This window comes from Carassius carassius, chromosome 26 (assembly GCF_963082965.1).
Source record: "Carassius carassius chromosome 26, fCarCar2.1, whole genome shotgun sequence".
NCBI classification, from domain to species: domain Eukaryota; kingdom Metazoa; phylum Chordata; class Actinopteri; order Cypriniformes; family Cyprinidae; genus Carassius; species Carassius carassius.
In genome coordinates this window covers 1,980,248-1,999,933 of record NC_081780.1, presented here as the reverse complement: position 1 = coordinate 1,999,933, position 19,686 = coordinate 1,980,248, and the positions used below count along the sequence as shown (strand labels likewise).

General features: G+C 35.6%; 1 protein-coding gene across 2 annotated transcripts in view; it reads left to right on the top strand.

Annotated features, from left to right (window-relative positions):
* The first annotated feature begins 596 nt into the window (after nt 1–596).
* Nucleotides 597–19,686, top strand: part of LOC132105487 (solute carrier organic anion transporter family member 1C1-like) — a 28,632-nt gene continuing 9,542 nt past the window's right edge. The window contains exons 1-8 of one of the 2 annotated variants that reach the window (XM_059510628.1): nt 597–1,018; nt 3,487–3,638; nt 10,555–10,696; nt 14,192–14,324; nt 15,452–15,570; nt 16,350–16,496; nt 16,705–16,803; nt 19,223–19,468. In XM_059510628.1, coding sequence (XP_059366611.1) covers nt 3,501–3,638; nt 10,555–10,696; nt 14,192–14,324; nt 15,452–15,570; nt 16,350–16,496; nt 16,705–16,803; nt 19,223–19,468 — 1,024 coding nt within the window. In that variant the 5' untranslated portion in view covers nt 597–1,018; nt 3,487–3,500. Of the gene's footprint in view, nt 1,019–1,144; nt 1,211–3,486; nt 3,639–10,554; nt 10,697–14,191; nt 14,325–15,451; nt 15,571–16,349; nt 16,497–16,704; nt 16,804–19,222; nt 19,469–19,686 lie in introns of those variants that run through there. The other variant, XM_059510630.1, reaches the window with a different exon arrangement.

Here is a 19,686-nt window from a genome sequence, read left to right as displayed (position 1 = left end):
AACAATTTAAGTTTAGGTTTTATTAATAATATATATAAATATTTTTCTTTTTAAATATTCCTCTGACATAATGGACAACAATTTAACAGATATTATGAAACATGTATCATGTTCTGTTAAAATATATATATATATATATCTATGTTTAGGGTCTCAGATAAAATAATTTTAAAATGGATAGGTTAATAATTGTAATAATAATAAATAAAATAATCTTTTAAAATTGATTTCATGTTCCTCTGCCATAATAAAACCATTTTACAGATATTATTAAATATTTGACCTGCCTGTTGTAGACAAGCAATAGATCCGAAGACCATTACAATAAAATTAAGAAAATCTTTAATGATCAACCCCCATATTTTAATTTGAAGTATGCTTTTGGGATTGAGAGACAGTATGCTGCCTCTCAAGGGTTAATTGCACGGTTTGTGTTTTTCAGTATGACTTTAATCATGACCGAGTCGTTTATTTGGATAACTTTCATCCACAAGCAAGAAGTCATGTCATGCATTTTATGAATTCGCGGTGATCTAATGGTCTGTTTAGAATCATGTTTGTCAAACATATCCGTTTGTGATAAAGTGTCACCGTTTTATAAAACAGTGATGAGACGGTCAGCGCGCGTGATGTGATCATCCAGAGCCTCTGTGCGCGCTCATCACGTGCTTTAGCTCAGTGCATCCAGTCCAGCCGCTCCGAGCAGAAGAAACTATCTCACCTCACCTTTCAGGAAAGGCTCGTGAGAAACCTACAAGATTGACGTCAAATAGATTCAACTACTCGCTGAACGCGAAGGAATCGGATGTGAGTGGAAGTGTTTGGAAACACCTCCAGGACCAAGTGCCTTTCCTCGTCTCCGGCAGCCCGTGGGAAGTTTCTTTCCATCTGACACATATGATCTGCTCCGTACGCACTCATTCTGGACCACCGGGGACACTTACATATCCATAGATTGTATAACAACCACGAGAAGACGAGACCGGATCGCGCATTCGTATATGAACTGTGAGATTTGGTGAGTAAAACGCAGCTGTTCTCCTGTATACCAAGACAGACGCGAGACATTTGACCCAATTCATCTCTTGCTTACAAATTATGGCTATGCATTGCGCTCCAGACATGACATGGTTTAAAATGGGTCTGGCGGTGCGCAAAGCTGCGTGCGTTTGTGTAAGAAGAGGAGAAAGACAACATCTGCTCGTTAAAAGTAGGTCTGCATGTGGACTGCCGTGTGTTTGTACTGTTTACTAGATTACTTTGAACGATTGCGAGTTATTGTGCATCTGCATCATAATCACCGCGCAATTGACATATTAATTATATTAACTATAGCGTGCTTTTATTATGCATGCTCATGTGGGTTCTAATGCGTTTTTCATTGCTAACAATCAGTCTGTGCTATCGATTGTATACATTCAACAGTCTGTGAGAGGTTTTTTTTTTTTTTTTCTGGTCACTCGTTGGATTCATATCAGCTGCTGGTTAATTAGACGCACTTGCGCACTGGTTGTCATGACCAGTCATCCACATCAGTTCACCAGACTACAGACCGTTACCTTCTTCATGCGTCTGATGTATATGTGAGCTCGTAGTTTCGAGATGAATGCGATGCATTAATTCTAAAAAGCTGTGCAGTGTGCTGCAGTGGTTAAAGATCTGGCTTGTGGTAGTACACAGTTGCACTAGAAATTGTTGTCGAGTTTTACAAATAATTACCAAAAAAGGTTGAATTAAGCATGAAACTCTGAAGACTGAAATACACTGCAAAAATGATTTTTTTAAAGATTACTCGAGTATGTTTTACCAGAAAATATTAGTTTAGTTTTTATGCTTCAAAATGCAATGTTTGATTCAATGTTACTTGCGGATCCTTTGTGATTGTTTGTAAAATTTAGCAATTTCTGAGTGAAAATCGTTTCTATAAGAAACAATTTATTGTAAAATGTACTCCAGTGACCTTAAGTTTTATTTACAACTTTATGAAAAGCTGAAAAGGTTTTGTGTTCGAAGCCAATTTGTTTACAGATTATTTGTATGATTACTGTAAATGCAGAATTTTACCCTTTTTTAAATTTTAAATGATCATCACTCACATTTCAAAGGTAAATAAAATCAGTCAAACCGATTATTTGTATGTTTCTACTAAGAGCTGATTCATGAAGCATTGTGTCCTTGTGTAAGACACATAACCTCAGGTTACTCTACAGGGACTGTCCGTGTCATTATGGGTGTAGTGACTTAGAAAAGAAGAAAAAGCATCAGCTAAATGACATAAGGTAATCATCTCAGGTTGTGAAGAGAGCTGCAATATTTTTAAGTTGCATGCTTTATATGTCCCATGATTTATGAAAGCTGCCTCTGATATTTATAGTTCGTTGATGTTTCATTTACTGCACTGGCTGCGCTCAAGGACTCATCAAGTTCAATCAGAATGTACAATCAGAGCATGCATAGCTAAATTACCAGCCCATAAGGTTCAAGAAGCCTTGGAGACTTATAGAAGTTGCTTACATGAGCTTCTTGCATATGTGAGTTATAAAGTTATATATTTTACCAAATAACACAAATAGCCACTTTAAGTTATGGTTGTAGTTGATAGTTCAATCATAACTTTGTCAAAAGAACTTGAAGTTTTATTCAACTTGTGTAACATTCACTAGCTTGCTTTGTAACCAATAAATGTTTCAGACTTTATGACAGCAGGCTTATTATAGTTAAATAAAACTATACATTAATAAAAAATAATTATTATTATTATTAAAGTATCTCAGTGATACTTAAATAACCGTTATATTAGTGATATATTAATCTCCCCAACTGTATTTAAGAGTTAGTGCTGTTAGGGAACAAGTTTGTTCATTTTTAATTGTACTCCTAGTAAAATAATGACTAAGTATTTGCAGAAACTAACTTGCAGTTTAAAACCTTAAGACATTAAAGCACATGTGTTGCACAAGTTCATTGGTTTTGTTTGGCATTGGTCGTTGAGATTAAAATTCCCAAAGTGACGTATACGGTACATACTGTACACACTGAGCCTGTGCTATTAGATTAGATGAGCATAGATCATGCCTTTGTTTACATGCTTGCAAAGAAAAGTTTGCACAGTACTCCACTAGACTTCATTGTATCAATTATTGTAAATGCAACAGCACTGCAACCTTTTCCCAAGATTTCGTCAATTCAAACATGCATTTTGCTTTGAAACTCGTACCAGGATGTTATAGGAGAAAATGCTCTCCGCAGAAAGTTGCACGTTTCTCCTGGGAGCTGATCTTTCCGCTGCTATTCTTAGACTTGTCACTTCAATCAGTCTATAAGAAGTGAACGAGAATTGCATTGCAAGAACACAATTCAGAACTTCTGTTTCACACCATGTGTCAAATTCTATTTAAACATGTAACAGTAAAACATATTCTTGCTAAAAGCAGTTTATGGCAGGAGAAATGGATCACAAACATATGAAAACCGTTTCTCTTTCAGGGGTGCATGCATAAATGCCAAGAAACTGCATTAGAGAGACATCACCCAAAGAAAACGAGATCTTTTTTTGGAAAATGGACCCACCGAATAAAGAGAGAAGGTCACCGGAGAATGGCCCCAGCTCGGCTCGGCCCTGTTGCTCAAGCCTCAAGGTAAATCTATTGACTTGAACACCCAAAGGAGCTTTATTATCAATTATAACATTGTGATGGTTGCTGAAGCAGAAGCGCTGGTATATCTGAGCGCGCGCAGGTCTGTTGCTTTCCACGTATCAGGCTTTGAAGGCCTCTGGCGCTGTGACGTCATTGAGTCCAAACAAGATTTAGCTTCAGTTTGTGGTGGAATCTTCTTCTGAAGAGCTGAGCACTGAGAACAGAGGGGGTTTTGAGCCAGCGCTCCTGATGAGATGATTATGGCTAACGATGTAAATAATGAGAGAGTCATGCTCCGCAGTTCCTTTGTCATAAACACATGAGTGCGCCCACAGAAGATCCATTCAGCTCTCTGTATAAGACACTCAGTCATGTGCACCAGTAGATGTATTGTAAGTTTATAGTGTAAAGGTTTACTCAAGCTCAATTTTAAAACATACAGTACTAATCACCCAGATAATCTCGCAGATTTCCGTCATGGAGGTATTTATTGATCATATATCACTTAATAAGCATTATTGGAACTTTGAGAGTCAAAAACACATACAGGCAACACAGGATTAATCCCTGTGGCTCCTGATGATATATTGAGGTATTATGAAGCAAAACGATTGCTCTGTGCAAGAAACTGAACATTATTTACCACATGATTCTTTAGATATGGTGCTTTTTGGTGAAGTAGTTGATAAGCTTATTTTGAATAATTGTTTGTTTTAAAATTCATTTGTTTGAATTGATGTTGTTCTATTGAATTAACCACATCAACTCTGGGGACCCACCGGTGGGTCCAATATTTTTATGTAGAGAAAAAAATGTGTGTGTTTATATATATATATATATATATATATATATATATATATATATGTGTGTGTGTGTGTGTGTGTGTGTGTGTGTTTGTGTGTGTGTGTGTGTGTGTGTGTGTGCAGTTTTTACATTTAAAAGTTAAATATCAACTTTAATAAAATGATGTCTTTAGTCACTCCATGTAATGATTTAGAAACACTTTATGTAGTTGAGCACTAAACCATAATTGGCTGTTTGCGAATGCTAATTGTTAGCAGGTGGAAGGACACTATTGTTTTCATTGCATACAATCATGCACGACTGCTATTTAAGTAATGTTTTTATATTTTAACTTTTTAATTATTCAATGACATGTTTGTTATACAGATAATTGCATATACAAACACTATTCTGCGCCAAAAGAATACAGCTTTTGCATCAAACTATAGCAAATGATATGATGAATGATGGCAGAAATCCAAGAGTGCATTCTAAAAGTTGCTCTCTAGGCCATCGAGGGGTTAAATGGCTTTTTAAAGAGAATAACAGCAAAAGCAGAATATGTTATCAGGTGACTCTTTAGGAGTATCGAACCTCTGACCCTCTGGGTTTTAACGTGTGAATGACTATTATTCAGAAAGAGCTCTTGTTGAGTTCTCAAATGAGCTATGACAGACTCCGAAAGGCTCAGTACTTAATTAGTGACATAAATAGTTTTCTACACATTAAGATCCGGCACAGATGAGATCCGAATTTAGGGCCTGTTTTTGTTGGGATTAAATTTGCATGAGACAACAAAGTAAAAGCTGCTTAGAATCAGATTATTTTGCACAGCTGACGAGAGGACTGAGCACAATGAAAAGGCCATTTTTAAGAAAAGAGACCATGCCGAGTTGCGGTAAATTACATCTTAGATGTGTCCTCATCATAATCCTCGAATAAACCTTCACGGAGGCCTGTTCTGATTTCCAAATTCTTTGCTTTAGCTCGAGGTCTGATCTTAGAAAATGATCTGCATGCTTCAGGAGCACAGGCTAATCTGATGAATGAAGGTATTGTAATTGTACTCATAGAGACTCTTATGGTAAAGCTGATTAGTGTTTCCAGTGGTGTTATAGCTCTACAAGTTTTCCTCCCAGTAACACAAAAATAAGACATTTTGTCATATCCAGCAAAAAAAAAAAACACATTCAAAGATCTGGGGATCAGTCCATTTAGTTACAGTTCATTTATGATCCTTACCAACACCAAATATTTATTAATTATGGGTTTGCTGGGTCTAAGAAGTGTAATCTGATTTCATGAAAAAAAAAAACAGGAAAAAATAAACATGTCAAAACTATTAAAGATAAACTTTTCCCCCTCTAAAACATTACAATGGCTTGAAATTCCTGTATTTTAAATGTTTGTGAAGAATAAAATTTTAGTGCAGTTGAGTTTTTTTTATTATTATTATTAGTATATTTTTGTTAAAGTTTTAATAATTGTGCTGTGTTTTTGTAATTTTCATAATTGTTTTTTTTAAATATGTCTATAGTGTTGATTGTTTTAGTTTTAGTTATTTTCGTACTTAAGTTTAAACTAAATGAAAATGAGAAATGCTTCCTTGCTAGCTGGCTCAAATGTATTTGTTTGTGTGTTCATTTCAGTTGTTGTTGTTGTTTTTTTTACTTTTATTTAGTATAATAACCCTGCATTTTTTTTCATTACTTATTTTTCTTTATTATTATTATTATTAAGTTTAGTCATTTTTAAAAATGTGTTAAAATAGTTTTTAAATTTGGGTTTATTTAGTTTAGCTGTTCTAGTGCTTAAATTTAAAATGAACAAAAATAAGAAATGTTGACGAGTTTGTTTGTTTTTCAAATATATTTATTTTATATTTCAGTTAATATTTACTGTATGGTTTTAGTTAAAGACATCAACCCAAATTTGTAAAAATGTTGGCAACTAGCTGAATAAAATAAGTTCTTCTATAAAATGTTAACGTTTACATTTATTCATTTAGCAGCCGCTTTTATGCACTTACAATTGGGGAATGCATAAAGTGATTCATCTTAAAAAGGCAAATAGACACAGGAACTGCTCATCCTACCAAGCTTCAAGCATTGTTCAAATAAGTACAAGCTAGACCGAGAAAGTATTTTTTTTATTTTTTTATTTTTTTGATGATGAAGTCAGATGAAGTGATAAAAGAGGTGAGTTTTCAGCTGTCGCTTGGAAATTGTCAGGGATTCAGCTTTCCGGATAGGGGTGGGAAGATCATTCCACCAGCCTGGAACGGTAAATGAAAATGTTCTGGAAAGTGATTTTGAGTCTCTCTGTGATGGTCCTACGAGGCATCGCTCACTAGCGGGTCTCAAACTTACGGAGGGGAAGTAGATTCGTAATAGTGAGTGGAAGTAGGCGGGTTCTGAGCCTGAGGCTGTTCTATATGAAAGCATCAGTCTTGAACCTGATGTGAGCTGCAAACGGCTGCCAGTGCAAGGAGATGAAGAGAGGTGTGATGTGGGCTTTTTTGAGCTTGTTGAAGACCAGTTGTGCTGCTTTATCTGAATCATTTGTAGAGCTTTGATTGTGTGCGTGATGGAAGTCCAGCCAGAAGAGCATTGCAGTAGTCCAGCTTAGAAATAAAAAGGGCCTGGACAAGAAGTTGTGCAGCATGCTCTGTTAAGAAGGGCGTGATTTTTCTGATGTTGTGCAATGGAAACCTGCAAGATCTAGCTGTTTGTGCAATGTGGTCTTGAAAGTCAGCTGGTCATCAAAGATTACACCAAGATTTCTGACTGAAGTTGATGGGGTAATTGTAGAAGAACCTAGCTGGATGGTGAAGTCATACTGTAATGTTGGAGTGGCCGGAGGGACAAGAAGCTCAGTCCTGAGATCTGTGCAGCTACCATTGGATCATCTGGTTGAAATGAGAGCTGTGTGTCATCAGCATAGCAATGGAAGGAGAAGCCATGTGCCTGTATGATGTTGCACAGTCGTCAGTTTAAAAAGGTGTTCAGTTCTGTGCTGTTCCAACGCTATGGAGCATAAACTCCAGACGTCAGCTTGGGAAATCCATAAGCGCATGAAGGGACCCATGTGCTCCTGAGTGAGGAAATCTCTGGACTGTTGTAAAAGCTGAAAATTAGCCCAGAGGCCATGGCGAGCACGTGTTGCTGTTGGCTGGCGGTCAGATTACTGCGGCCATGTGTAATGTGATCTAAGCTGCGCTCCGAGGAGATGAGGGACGTGCCACTGCATTGACAGTAAATTTATGGCGATTTGAAGTCAGTGCACGGATTCCGGCGTTTGAAACTTTTGGTTGAGGGGTCTGCTCTCATATTCGCCATCTACTTACTATGATTTTTAAATGTTTTAAATGAAATGTCTTCTGCTGACCAGAAATCCAGAAATCATTCTTTCTGAAGGATCATGTGACTCTGAAGACTGGAGTAATGATGCAGAAAATTCACAAGAATAAATTACATTTTAGTAAAAGAATAAATGACATTTTACAATAGGCTGTATTCACATAGAAAACACTTTAAATTGGTTTTACTGTATTTTGAGCTCACTGATGCAGAATTGATGAGCAGAGGAGATTAAAAAACGTTTCAAAACTATCATGTTTCCAAACTTCTGTCAAGTAAAGTTTGCATCCGTCAGTGGACAGGTGATTGTCCTGTTCACCTTTCAGCTGTGTTTCTTTTCTAAGCGTCCCATCATGGGAGAAGATGTGTGGCGTGCCTGAAACATCCAGTGTGCTTTACGCACTCTTTCTCACACTCCCTCTCTTTGTGTTATCCTTCTTGAAGACATTAGTTCTTTATCCAGCGTTAAACATGTGCCAAATCAATTGTGTGGATCACTCCGCTGTGGCAACCCCTGATAAAGGGAATAAGCCAAGAGAGAGAGAGAGAAGACATTATAGTTTTTTAATAACTGCTTTCTTCACTCAGCGTTAGAAACCTCCCAAATCCCAGCATGCTTTGCGCTATCCCCTAAAGTAAGCATAAATCTTTCAGAAATGTGAGTGCTCGAGTCCCAGTCGAAGAACACAATCCATTATGACGCAGGGTTGCGTGACCCAGAACAAAGTCGTGATAACTTGGTTAAGATAAGGACGCAGACTGTAAACACTTCAGCATTTGTGAGAAGAACAGCGTCGGTTAATTGATTGATCGATTTTAGATGTTAGAAAATATATCCTTGTCAAATGATTATTTTGGACTGAAATGAATCAAACATGTCAGTTTACTGAAGCTGTCTTTGTCTGGGTTGATTTTTTTTTGCTTTGAGTATCTACAGGTGATGGAAAAAGTTTGAGGTCGGTAAGATTTGACAATGGTTTTGAAGTCTATTTATGCAGATGCTGCATTTATTTGATCCAAAATACAGTGAAAATTTTGAAAATCTTTTACAATTTAAAATACTGTTTCCTATGTGAATATATTTTATAATGTAATTTATTCCTGTGATCAAAGCTGAATTTTCTTCAGTGTCACATCATCCTTTAGAAATAATTCTATTGTGCTGCTTTGCTGCCCGAGAAATATTATAAAAATATATAAATAGATATATAAATAAATAGAAATATTGTAAAATATTATATTATATTATATTATATTATATTATATTATATTATATTATATTATATTATATTATATTATATTATATTATATTATATTATATTATATTATATTATATTATATTATATTATATTATATTATATTATATTATATTATATTATATTATATTATATTATATTATATTATTAGCCCCCCTATGAAATATCAGTTCTTTTTCAGATATTTCCCAAGTGATGTTTAACAGAGCAAGGGAATTTTAACACAGTATTTCGTATTATATTTTTAATCTGGAGAACGCCTTATTAATGTAAATTTGTCTGGAATAAAAAAATTGCTAAGGTCAATATTATAAGCCCTCTTAAGAAATTATCTGTTCAATGACTTGCCTAACTAACCGAACTTGCCTAATTAAAATAATTAAGGTTGAAGATACCTTCAATATTTGAAGACTGTTTGTGTGGAAGAAAGGGCCAAAATCACTTCTGCGCAATGAATGCGACTAGTTTCTCCACACAGGAGGAAACTTAAAGCTGTCATTACCAACAGAGGATTTTATACAAAGTATTAAACACATTTCAGTAAGTGTGTTTAATACCTTTTCCCTGGGTTATTCCATTTTATTACACAGAAATCTAGCATCCCTGAACTCTTACAATTATCCTTATCAAATAGTATCATTAGTATATATACTTTTTATATTATAAATGGTCATTTTATATTATTTATACTTTTATTGAAATTATAATAATTAATATTTTTAATTTATATAAATATATATAATTTAATCTACCATGAAATGTATGTAATATTATAGTGATAATTACAAAAATTCAGGGATGCAAAAAATGTAATGGTACATTAAAAAAAAAAGTTTACAAAAGGACTTTTATGTGGTCTTAAAAAGATAGTTTTAATCAAGTTTTACACCGATGAGCTTCTAAAAAGTGATTCAGCTCTTTTTTTCTTCATCTTTGTACATGGAAAATTCAAGTGTGGGTTGAAAGACGACTGTATAGCTGACGATTTGATCATCAAAGGCTTCTCGTCTCTTCTGGCCTCGTCTTTTTGCTTCTTCACCCTTCTCTTCTCCACCTTTCTGTTGATTATTAATGCAGAGAGTGTGCGGGAAACCCCACAAGAGTGAAGATGCACCCCTGTGCCGAGGCGAAACCTTGATTTGATTTTGGCCCAGAAACCCCCACCAAAACGACGATAAAAGTGTCTATGTTTCATCATCAAAAACAGCGACTCATTTTCCCCCTTGTTTTTCTCATATGGAGGCTTAAGTCGGCGTGGTTGAATGCAGTAGCATCGCTCAAGAGCGTGACATAAGCTCCCCTAATCCGCTTTTTGTCTCCACTACCCATAATGCAATGCAGTTTGATAAATGCATCCCCCCTTCATCTCTCCATCTTTACTCCGGTTCTCTTATCCCCTACGATTTTAAATGCATATTAATGAAGAGTTGCTTCCATGTCCAAAAATAGGTTAATGAGGGAGAGTGCGAGTGCAGCATCTGCTGAATAAAACCTCTCTCTTTCTGTGTCTCTTTACAGATGTTCCTCGTGGCCTTGTCCTTTGCCTACTTCGCCAAGGCATTATCCGGGAGCTATATGAAAAGCACAATAACTCAGCTGGAAAGACGCTTCGACATCCCCAGTTACTTAATAGGTGTCATTGATGGCAGCTTTGAAATAGGTAAGAACCGGATCTTCATGCGTCAGCAGACCTTGCGCCTTTTCTATCCCGTCACCTCCACCAAGCAGTTGCCAAGGCTCTCGTTTAGCTTTTCACGGCATCCGCAAAATAATACTGAGACACACCATGTGTGCTGCAATTTACGCCTGTCATTGTTTGCAGTGCAGTCGTCCAACAGATTGGACAGTTATGCAACTGCAAACGCGTTAACAAGTCACAACTGCAGTGTAAACCACTCGTCTTCACAAATGCAAATTGCATTTTTAAGCTTACACATGCATAAATCATTACATTGCAATAAAAGGCTTTACTTTGATATACAGCATGGTGCCAAAGAAAATATGCTATTACCAGGGTACCAGGGTCGTAATCTTAGATTCTTTGATAAATAGAAAGTTCAAAAGAACAGTATTTATTCGAAATAGATCTTTATAAATTATAAATGTCTTTACTGTCACTTTTGATTAATTTAATCAGTCCGATCAATATACTAATCTATTTAATGCATTCTTGCTGAATACAATTAGAATTATTTAGAAAATAAATATAAATGTAATATTTGCAAATGCAATGTAAATAGTAATCTATTCAATGCATTCTTGCGATATAAAATACAAATATGAATTAATGTGAATACTGTATAATATTTAAAATATATATATATATATATAAATATTAATCTATTTAATTCCTTTTTGCTGAATAATAGAAATATTTAGGAAATATATATATATATATATATTTATAAATAATATTTTCAAAATAAACAAAATATAAATATTAATTATTCAATTTTTGCTGAATAAAATTACTAATATTAATATAATAAATGTTAATATAATATATAAAAAAAAGTAAAATATAAATATTGGTCCGTTTAATGCATTCCTGCTGAACAAAATTGCAAATATTTATAAAATACATATAAATATAATATTTATAAAATAAATAAATACATTATAAATAGTAATCTATTCAATGCATTTTTGCTGAATAAAATTACAAATATTAATTCATGTAAATATAATATTTCCAAAAATACATAAATCATCTATTCAATGCATCCTTGCTGAATAAAATTACAAATATTTATCTAAATGTAATATTTACAAAATAAAAATGTGATATGAATCTATTATTTAATCATATATTTAAAAGAAAAATTACATATTACTGTTAACATTTTATATTAATTATCATAAAGATTATCCCAGAATCTTAATCACTTTATGTTTTGACCTTTTCAGGTGTGCAGGGATGCCAGGATTAGAATAAAAATTTAAAATATGTTGTAAGGGCAGCCATAAAAAGATTGTTTCAATTAAAGCTTCAGAAGTGACTCAGCTCTTTATTCATCTATGTGCATGTACTGTAAAATCATAATCTAGAGTTTAAAAGTGAACATAAACCCTGCTCACTCTGCTGCAGACGCCGCTCACATCACAAGGACCTAGCATCCAGTGTTTCCATAGGAGCGGGAAACGGCGTGAAGCCTGGCAGAGATCATGTGTCAGAGTTAGCAACACTATCTCACTGCCTTGCGTCCCCGTTTTCAACAAGTGCTAGAAACAGGCCAAACAAAGGCTGCTGTGTGTGATTGTGTGTTTTGTAAATCTTTGGGTCAGTTGTTTCTTTTTGGTTAGACTGACCTCCTCACAAACTGAGCCATGGTCTAAATGTCTGATGATTCCTGTCCTTTTCATGTAGAAATCATTTGGGAAGCGTCATGTTCGGAGAGTTTGTGGAGCGGATACGTGCTTTCACTCCAGTACCAAATAATACGCAATCAGAATTGCTTTTATTTTACACTTGTTCACCTATAATTGGAAAATTTGCTGAGAATTCATTTGAAGATGAGTTTGTTTCTTCATCAGATTTGGAGAAATGCAGTGAATGGGTGCCGTCAGAATGAGAGTCCAAACAGCTGATAAAAACATCACAATAATCCACAACCACTCCAGTCAATCAGTTAACGTCTTGTGAAGCCAAAACCTGCATGTTTGGAAGAAACAAATCCAGCATTAAGACTTTTTTAACTTCAAACCCTCGTTTCTGGCCATAATCCATAATAACGCTTCCTCCAGTGTAACAAAGTTAATATCATGTTGTCCCTCACATCAAAATCTAGCCACTTATTTGTTTTAGAGATTGATTTGTGCAGATTTCTCCCCTGATTCAGACAAGACCACTTTTTCCACTTGAGAAGCAATGTTATGGAGGAATCAATTGACTTTAATAATGCCTTAATGATGGATTTGTTTCTTACAAACACACAGCTTTTGGTTTCACAAAACATTAACTGATGGACTGGAGTGGTCTGGATTATCGTGATGTTTTTATCATCCGTTTGGACTCTCATTCTGACGGCACCCATTCACTGCAGAGCATCCATTGGTGAACAAGTGATGCAATGATACATTTTTCCAAATCTGTTCTGATCAAAGAACCAAAAACATCTACAACTTGTTTAACCTGAGAGTGACTGAATTTTCAGCGATTTTAATTTGTGGGTAAACTTTTCCGGTAACACTTTAGAATAATGGTCCATTAGTTAATGTTAGTTAATTCATTAATTAACATGAACAATACATTTATTACTGCATTTATTAATCTTTGTTAATGAAAATACAGTTATTCATTGTTAGTTCATGCTAATTCACAGTGCATTAACTAATGTTAACAAGCACAACTTTTGATTTGAATAATGCATAAGTAAATGTTGAAATTAACATCAAATAAGATTAATAAATGCTGTAGAACAATTGTTCTTGCTTAGATCATGTTAACTAAAGTAGTTAACTAACAATAACTAATGGACCGTTATTCTAAAGTGTTACCAATTTTCCTTTTTATCCCCTAACATTTCTGGAAACAGGAAATGTACACAACCCATTATTGGATTATTCAACTTTAGGTTTGATCACGTCTTCTGTTCAGAGATTATTTCAAAATGATCAAATAATTAATATATCAGTCATAGATTAAACCTAAAAATGACATTAAAATCCTCTGTAGAATAACATAGATATGTAAAGATTGTGGTCTATATATTGATCTTCCTAATCTGCTTGAATTAAAGTGATAGTTCATCCAAAAAATCATTCACACACTATCATGTTGTTCCAAACCTGTGTTAGTTTCTTTCTCATCTTAAACGCAAAATAAGATATTTTGAAGGATGTTGGTAACCAAACAGCTGGCAGTAGCCATTGACTACCTTAGTATTTATTAAGTCAATGGCTACCGTCAACATTCTTCGAAATATCTTCTTTTGTGTTCCATGAAACTCATTCCAGCTTGGAACAACTTAAGACAGATGATGATAGAATTTTCATTTTGGGGGGAACTGTCACTTTAAGGTTAGCTGCTTCCTTAAGATAATGCTTTTTTTATTTGGATTTTCTTTGAAATTATTTGTTTAATTCTCAACTCAATTGCAATTTCCATATCATTAAATGTTTACCCGAACTGCTTTTTCCCATTCTTTGCTTCTAGGTAACTTGTTGGTGATCGCCTTCGTGAGTTACTTTGGTGCCAAACTTCACCGTCCGAAGATCATCGCCATCGGCTGCCTGTTGATGTCACTTGGGACTTTTCTAATTGCCTTGCCGCATTTTATAATCGGACGGTAAGCCAAAGTTTTATCTGAAAGTGAAAATGTGTGTGATATCAGCAGGGTGAGCTGTTTTACAGGGTCACATGGATCCAGTTTAATCTCGTTAAAGCCCACGGATGCCATCGAGTCATGTTTAGTGTGTGTTTGTGGTGAGATGCTGTGTGCCGTTTCTTTATCAGATGTGTTTCTTTGCATCATAAAGCTGCTGCGTCAAGGAAACATTTTTAGTTGATATACAGAACAAACAGAATTTTGCATCTACTCATTCAAATTTGCCTTCAGTCAAATTTTGCAGTCTTAACCTTGAAAGTGTGCCAGTTTTACATGCCGCTCTTCGAAGGCACCACAGCTCAGATGTATTTAAAGAGACTCGAGTGCAATTTCCTTGACATGCTGTATTTTAATGTTAATGTTTCGTATGGCAGTGTTTTTGAAGTACATTATTTATAGAAATGATGCATTCTGCAATGCATCTACGGCAGCAGCATGTGCACAGTGTGAACTGCGCAGTCGGAGCGTGTCATTTATTTTCAGTTCACCTGTGGATTTGCTACACAGTGACATCAACCTTTTTATTATATAATTATCATTATGATATATATATATATATATATATATATATATCACTGTATATATATATATATACAGTGGGTACGGAAAGTATTCAGACCCCCTTAAATTGTTCACTCTTTGTTATATTGCAGCCACTAAAATAATTTTAATTAATTTTCTTTCCTCATTAATATACACACAGCATCCCATATTGACAGAAAAACACAGAATTGTTTTTGCAGATTTATTAAAAGAGAAAAACTGAAATATCACATGGTCCTAAGTGTGTTTTCCATCTTAAATAATATATATATATATATATAATTATCATTGTTTTTTCTGTCCTTACTATTGACAAAATAAAATATTTATTTATTTTTATTAACACTTTTACTGTTATATTAATGAAATATTATTATGGTTATTTTTTTTCGTGATCTTTTCCATCATCATTATTGTTGACAAATTAAACTGTATTCTGATCTAAATATGTGTGTTGCATCAATATCAATCTTGTATCCCTTTTGTTGTGTCATGTGACATGGTTTCTGATTTCTGCTGCCAACTTGTTGATGTTTTATATGCAGCTACAAGTTTGAAACATCAATTCAAATGTCTGTGAACTCGAGCAGTATCCTCTCTCCATGTCCAGTGGCATCTGGTGTTCTGGCCACGGCTCCCAGCACTACTGCAGGACCGAGCTCAGGTACACAACCAACTACGGCTTGGTAGAGTGGAGTCTTGCTGGTTAAACTAGTTATAAAACCAGAGGGGGACCAACATACGCTGGTGCCTTGTAGGGCTTCATATGGTTTAATATAGTCTTGCTTGTTTATCTTATGCTAATGCGTCATATCTGCTGAATGAAATCCAATACTTGTTTCTTACTGATTTTGGAGTGCTGCTTCCAAAAATACTGCCTGTTTTGTTCGAGCATGGCACACTTCCTTACAAAATCTTTGCATTTTGTTGTATTTTTACTTTTACAGCCATTTATGTGGTAAAGAAGTGTTGTATTATCCATTAATTACCAGAAAAAAACTGCCATAAAGACATGATTTCTGTCTTCATCTTAGCCAGGTTACAACTATTTGTTCAATTCTCAGCTGATTTTCATATGTAGGACATTATTTGATGCCTAATCCTGATTTCAAGGTTAGAATTAGTGACGGAAGAACATGCAAACATGACCCTGATGTTTTCTGCTTTCTGAGGGTGATTTGAATGTACTACAGATACTGACAGAAAAAGCAGACTTTTAAATTCATAATTTGAAAAACTTTCGTTCTTATTACATTGACATTTTAATTCAGCATCACCAAATTAGCTAATATTAGGCCATTTTTTCGAGATGCATGGCTGTGCAATAATCTGTCGTCCCTTGTTTATCCTGTCCCATTTTATCTGGTATATCTGACTTTTCACTTCCTGAAAATGAAGGATTTCATTAGCAACCATTCTCACCTCCTCTTCCCTCTCTCTCAGGTTGTGAACACGAGTCCAGGTTGTCCATGTGGATCTATGTTTTCCTAGGGAATATCTTGCGAGGAATCGGCGAGACCCCAGTGCAGCCTTTGGGAATCTCATACATTGATGATCACGCTCTGGAGGAGAACGCAGCCTTCTACATTGGTACATCTACACGTTTGTTCATGCATATACAATTGGAGTGAATATAGGACAGATATGCATTTGCTGCTTCATCGATTAACATGCATTCAGAAAGAATCCCAGACTGTTTTGCCCTTTAACGGCTTCCTGGTATTAATTGTTTTTCCTAGGGAGCATGGTCTTTCTTGGTAAACAGCCCAGACTAATCAATTCTTGCTGTCTGCATTAGGATGCGTCCAGACGATATCAGTCATCGGCCCAGTGTTTGGCTACCTGCTGGGGTCCGTCTGTGCCAAGATATACGTGGACATTGGATTTGTCAATATGGGTGAGTGAAACAGTGATGCACTGATGATTTCCTAAAGGAGTCATTGAGTTCAGTTGCATGTGGATGACTTGAATGCTTTGAATATAAGTGCAAAAATTTATAGAAAATTCTTCTATTCTATATGTTTTCATGGGGTTCATCTAGGCTAGACTAGTGAAACTCAAACTCCTAAAAGGTTTTTAAAGAAGTAATGCGCTGTGAAATCAAGAGGAAATCTGGAGGAAATCCAGCTTATTCATATTAGTCTTATTTTGTTTGTATTTCAAACAAAAGTGGGAAGAAATAAGAAACTTTGTTGTTTCTTGTTTGAAAGCAGCAAAGGCTGTTTATGTTGGATCCGAGTGTGTTTTTGGCATGCGAATGCGCACTTTATTTGACTTGGGACGATGTAAAGGGTCATAAATGTTAAGCTGCGATTTATCCAACAGCTGTTTTGGATGAGATGTGCCTGTGGAATGAGACTAAGAGGTTAAAGAGGACATAAGCTGAAACATGTAATATCCTTAAATTGCGTGTGTACTTTCACAGAAGGTTCAGAAATCAGTGATCAGTGCATCATGATGTGTGACGCTGATTCCTTCCAGAACTTTTTTTTTGGCATTGCAAATTTTATTTACTGTATGTGAAATGATGTGTGTTGGAGACACGGGCCGTTCCTTCATGGATAATATAGCGTTACACCCTGAAGTCAAGACATTTGGCAGTAAAGTTAAGCTGTAAGATATTGTATAGTAAATATTCAGCCAATAAAAACTATATCACATACCTAAATATCAAATGTTTTGGCTTTAATTTTATTTAATGGACAATAAAACAAAGTACAGACTACAACATCTGCATCATAAACATAAATCCTTGCTGGAATATTGTTTCTATAGAGATTTCTACATTTAATGATACTAAAGATTGCATAAATAAGATTTTTGAATACATTTTGGAAAGAAGTATCTAATGCTGTAGGGAGGCTGCATTTTTTATCAAAAAAAAAAAAAAAAAGGATATTGATGCAATTTAAAATAGCTTTTTTCTATGTGAATATATTGTAAACTGTTATTTATTTCTGTGATCAAAGCTGAATTTTCAGCATCATTATTCCAGTCTTCAGTGTCACATTATCCTTCAGAAATCATTATAATATGCTGTTTTGCTGCTCGAGAAACATTTCTTACTATTGTTAAGTTTGAAAACATTGTTTTTGCTGCTTAATATTTTTGTGTAACTGTGTGATACACTGTCATTCAAAAATCATGTCACAGTGCAAATAGATAAACAGGTGAGGTGTGACATGCATACTAAAAATTTATCTTGCTGCTGCATTCTGGATTAATTGTAAAGGTTTGATAGAACTGGCTGGAAGATTTGCAAAGAGAGCATTGCAATAGTCCAGCCTGGACAGAACAAGAGCTTGAACAAGGAGTTGTGCTGCATCTTTCGAAAGAAAGGGCCTGATATCCTTGATGCTAAATAAAGCAAACATGCAGTACCACGTAATTTTAGTAATATGGTCTGGTTGATGTGCCTAAACGTATGATGAAATTATGATGAAACGATGAGTTTGATGGAACCACAAGCAGTTCTTTCTCGGCAAGGTTGAGTTGAAGGTGATGGTCCTTCATCCAGCAAGAAATGTCTCTTAGACAAGCTGAGATGCGAACCGTCTGATCATCTGGATGGAATGAGAGGTAGAGTTGAGTGTCATCAACATAGCAGTGATAAGAAAAGCCATGTTTCTGAATGACAGAACCTAGTGATGCCATGTAGACAGAGAAGAGAAGTGGTCCAAGAACTGAGCCCTGAGGTACCCCAGTAGACTTGGACACCTCACCTCTCCAAGATACTTTGAAGGACCTGTCTAAGAAGTAGGACTCAAACCACTGGACTGTGGTTCCTGGTATGCCTTTTGCCAATAGGGTTGACAGGAGGATCTGGTGGTTAACTGTGTCAAAAGCAGCGGACAGATCCATTATATAATTTTGACTCGCATTATATAATGCAGTAGTCATATAGACCACTTTGATGCTGCTTTTATACTGCTTTTTTAATGTTGTTGCATAATTCCCGAATTTTGTATGAAAAAAAAACAGTTTGAGCACTCCGCTGAACATCTCGTTTTGTATTTCAGGATTAAATGTGCCAAAGAAAATGTGTTTGATTGATACATTCCGTGTTTATGTGAAATGCTACAAACGTTTCGATCTCCTGGCAACATGGAGACTGTCTGAGCATACATGATAAGCTGAGAGCATAGAGAGAGAGCGCGAGACATCTAAGACTGTCTGTGGATCACAGTCTGCATCTGCCTTAGCTGTCTGCCTGGCCCAAATATTCTGAACATGTGACAAGCTGCAGTGAGCCTCGTAGTATCTGTATTCTCACTGTTGACATATGTGTGTGTGTGTGTGTGACTGTCTTCTCACAGAGAGCATTAGCATCACCCCGGGAGATGCACGCTGGGTAGGCGCCTGGTGGCTGGGATACCTTATTGCAGGATTCATCACCCTGCTCTCGGCGGTGCCGTTTTGGTTCTTGCCCAAGTCTTTGCCCCTGCCAGAGAAACGGCTTGCCAAGTATTCTCCAGAGCGGACCAGCTTCATCAAAGACTCGCCCCTGCTGGAGCACAAGTACCAGGCAGATGAGCCAGCGAACTTCCTAGAAATGGCCAAAGGTAAATCACCTAGAATTCACAGAAAAATTCACCATGTAAAATATCAGAAGTCTGCGCTGGTCCAGGCTGCATAAAAAAGCACATTTGGATATTGATGACCATATAAAGTGCTGTAATGTCTGCATTAATTAGCAAAATATCAAACCAATTGGCATTTATTTTCGCCTTATAAAGTCTATTGTATCATATTTGAATGTCTAAGGCCTCTAAATGATCTA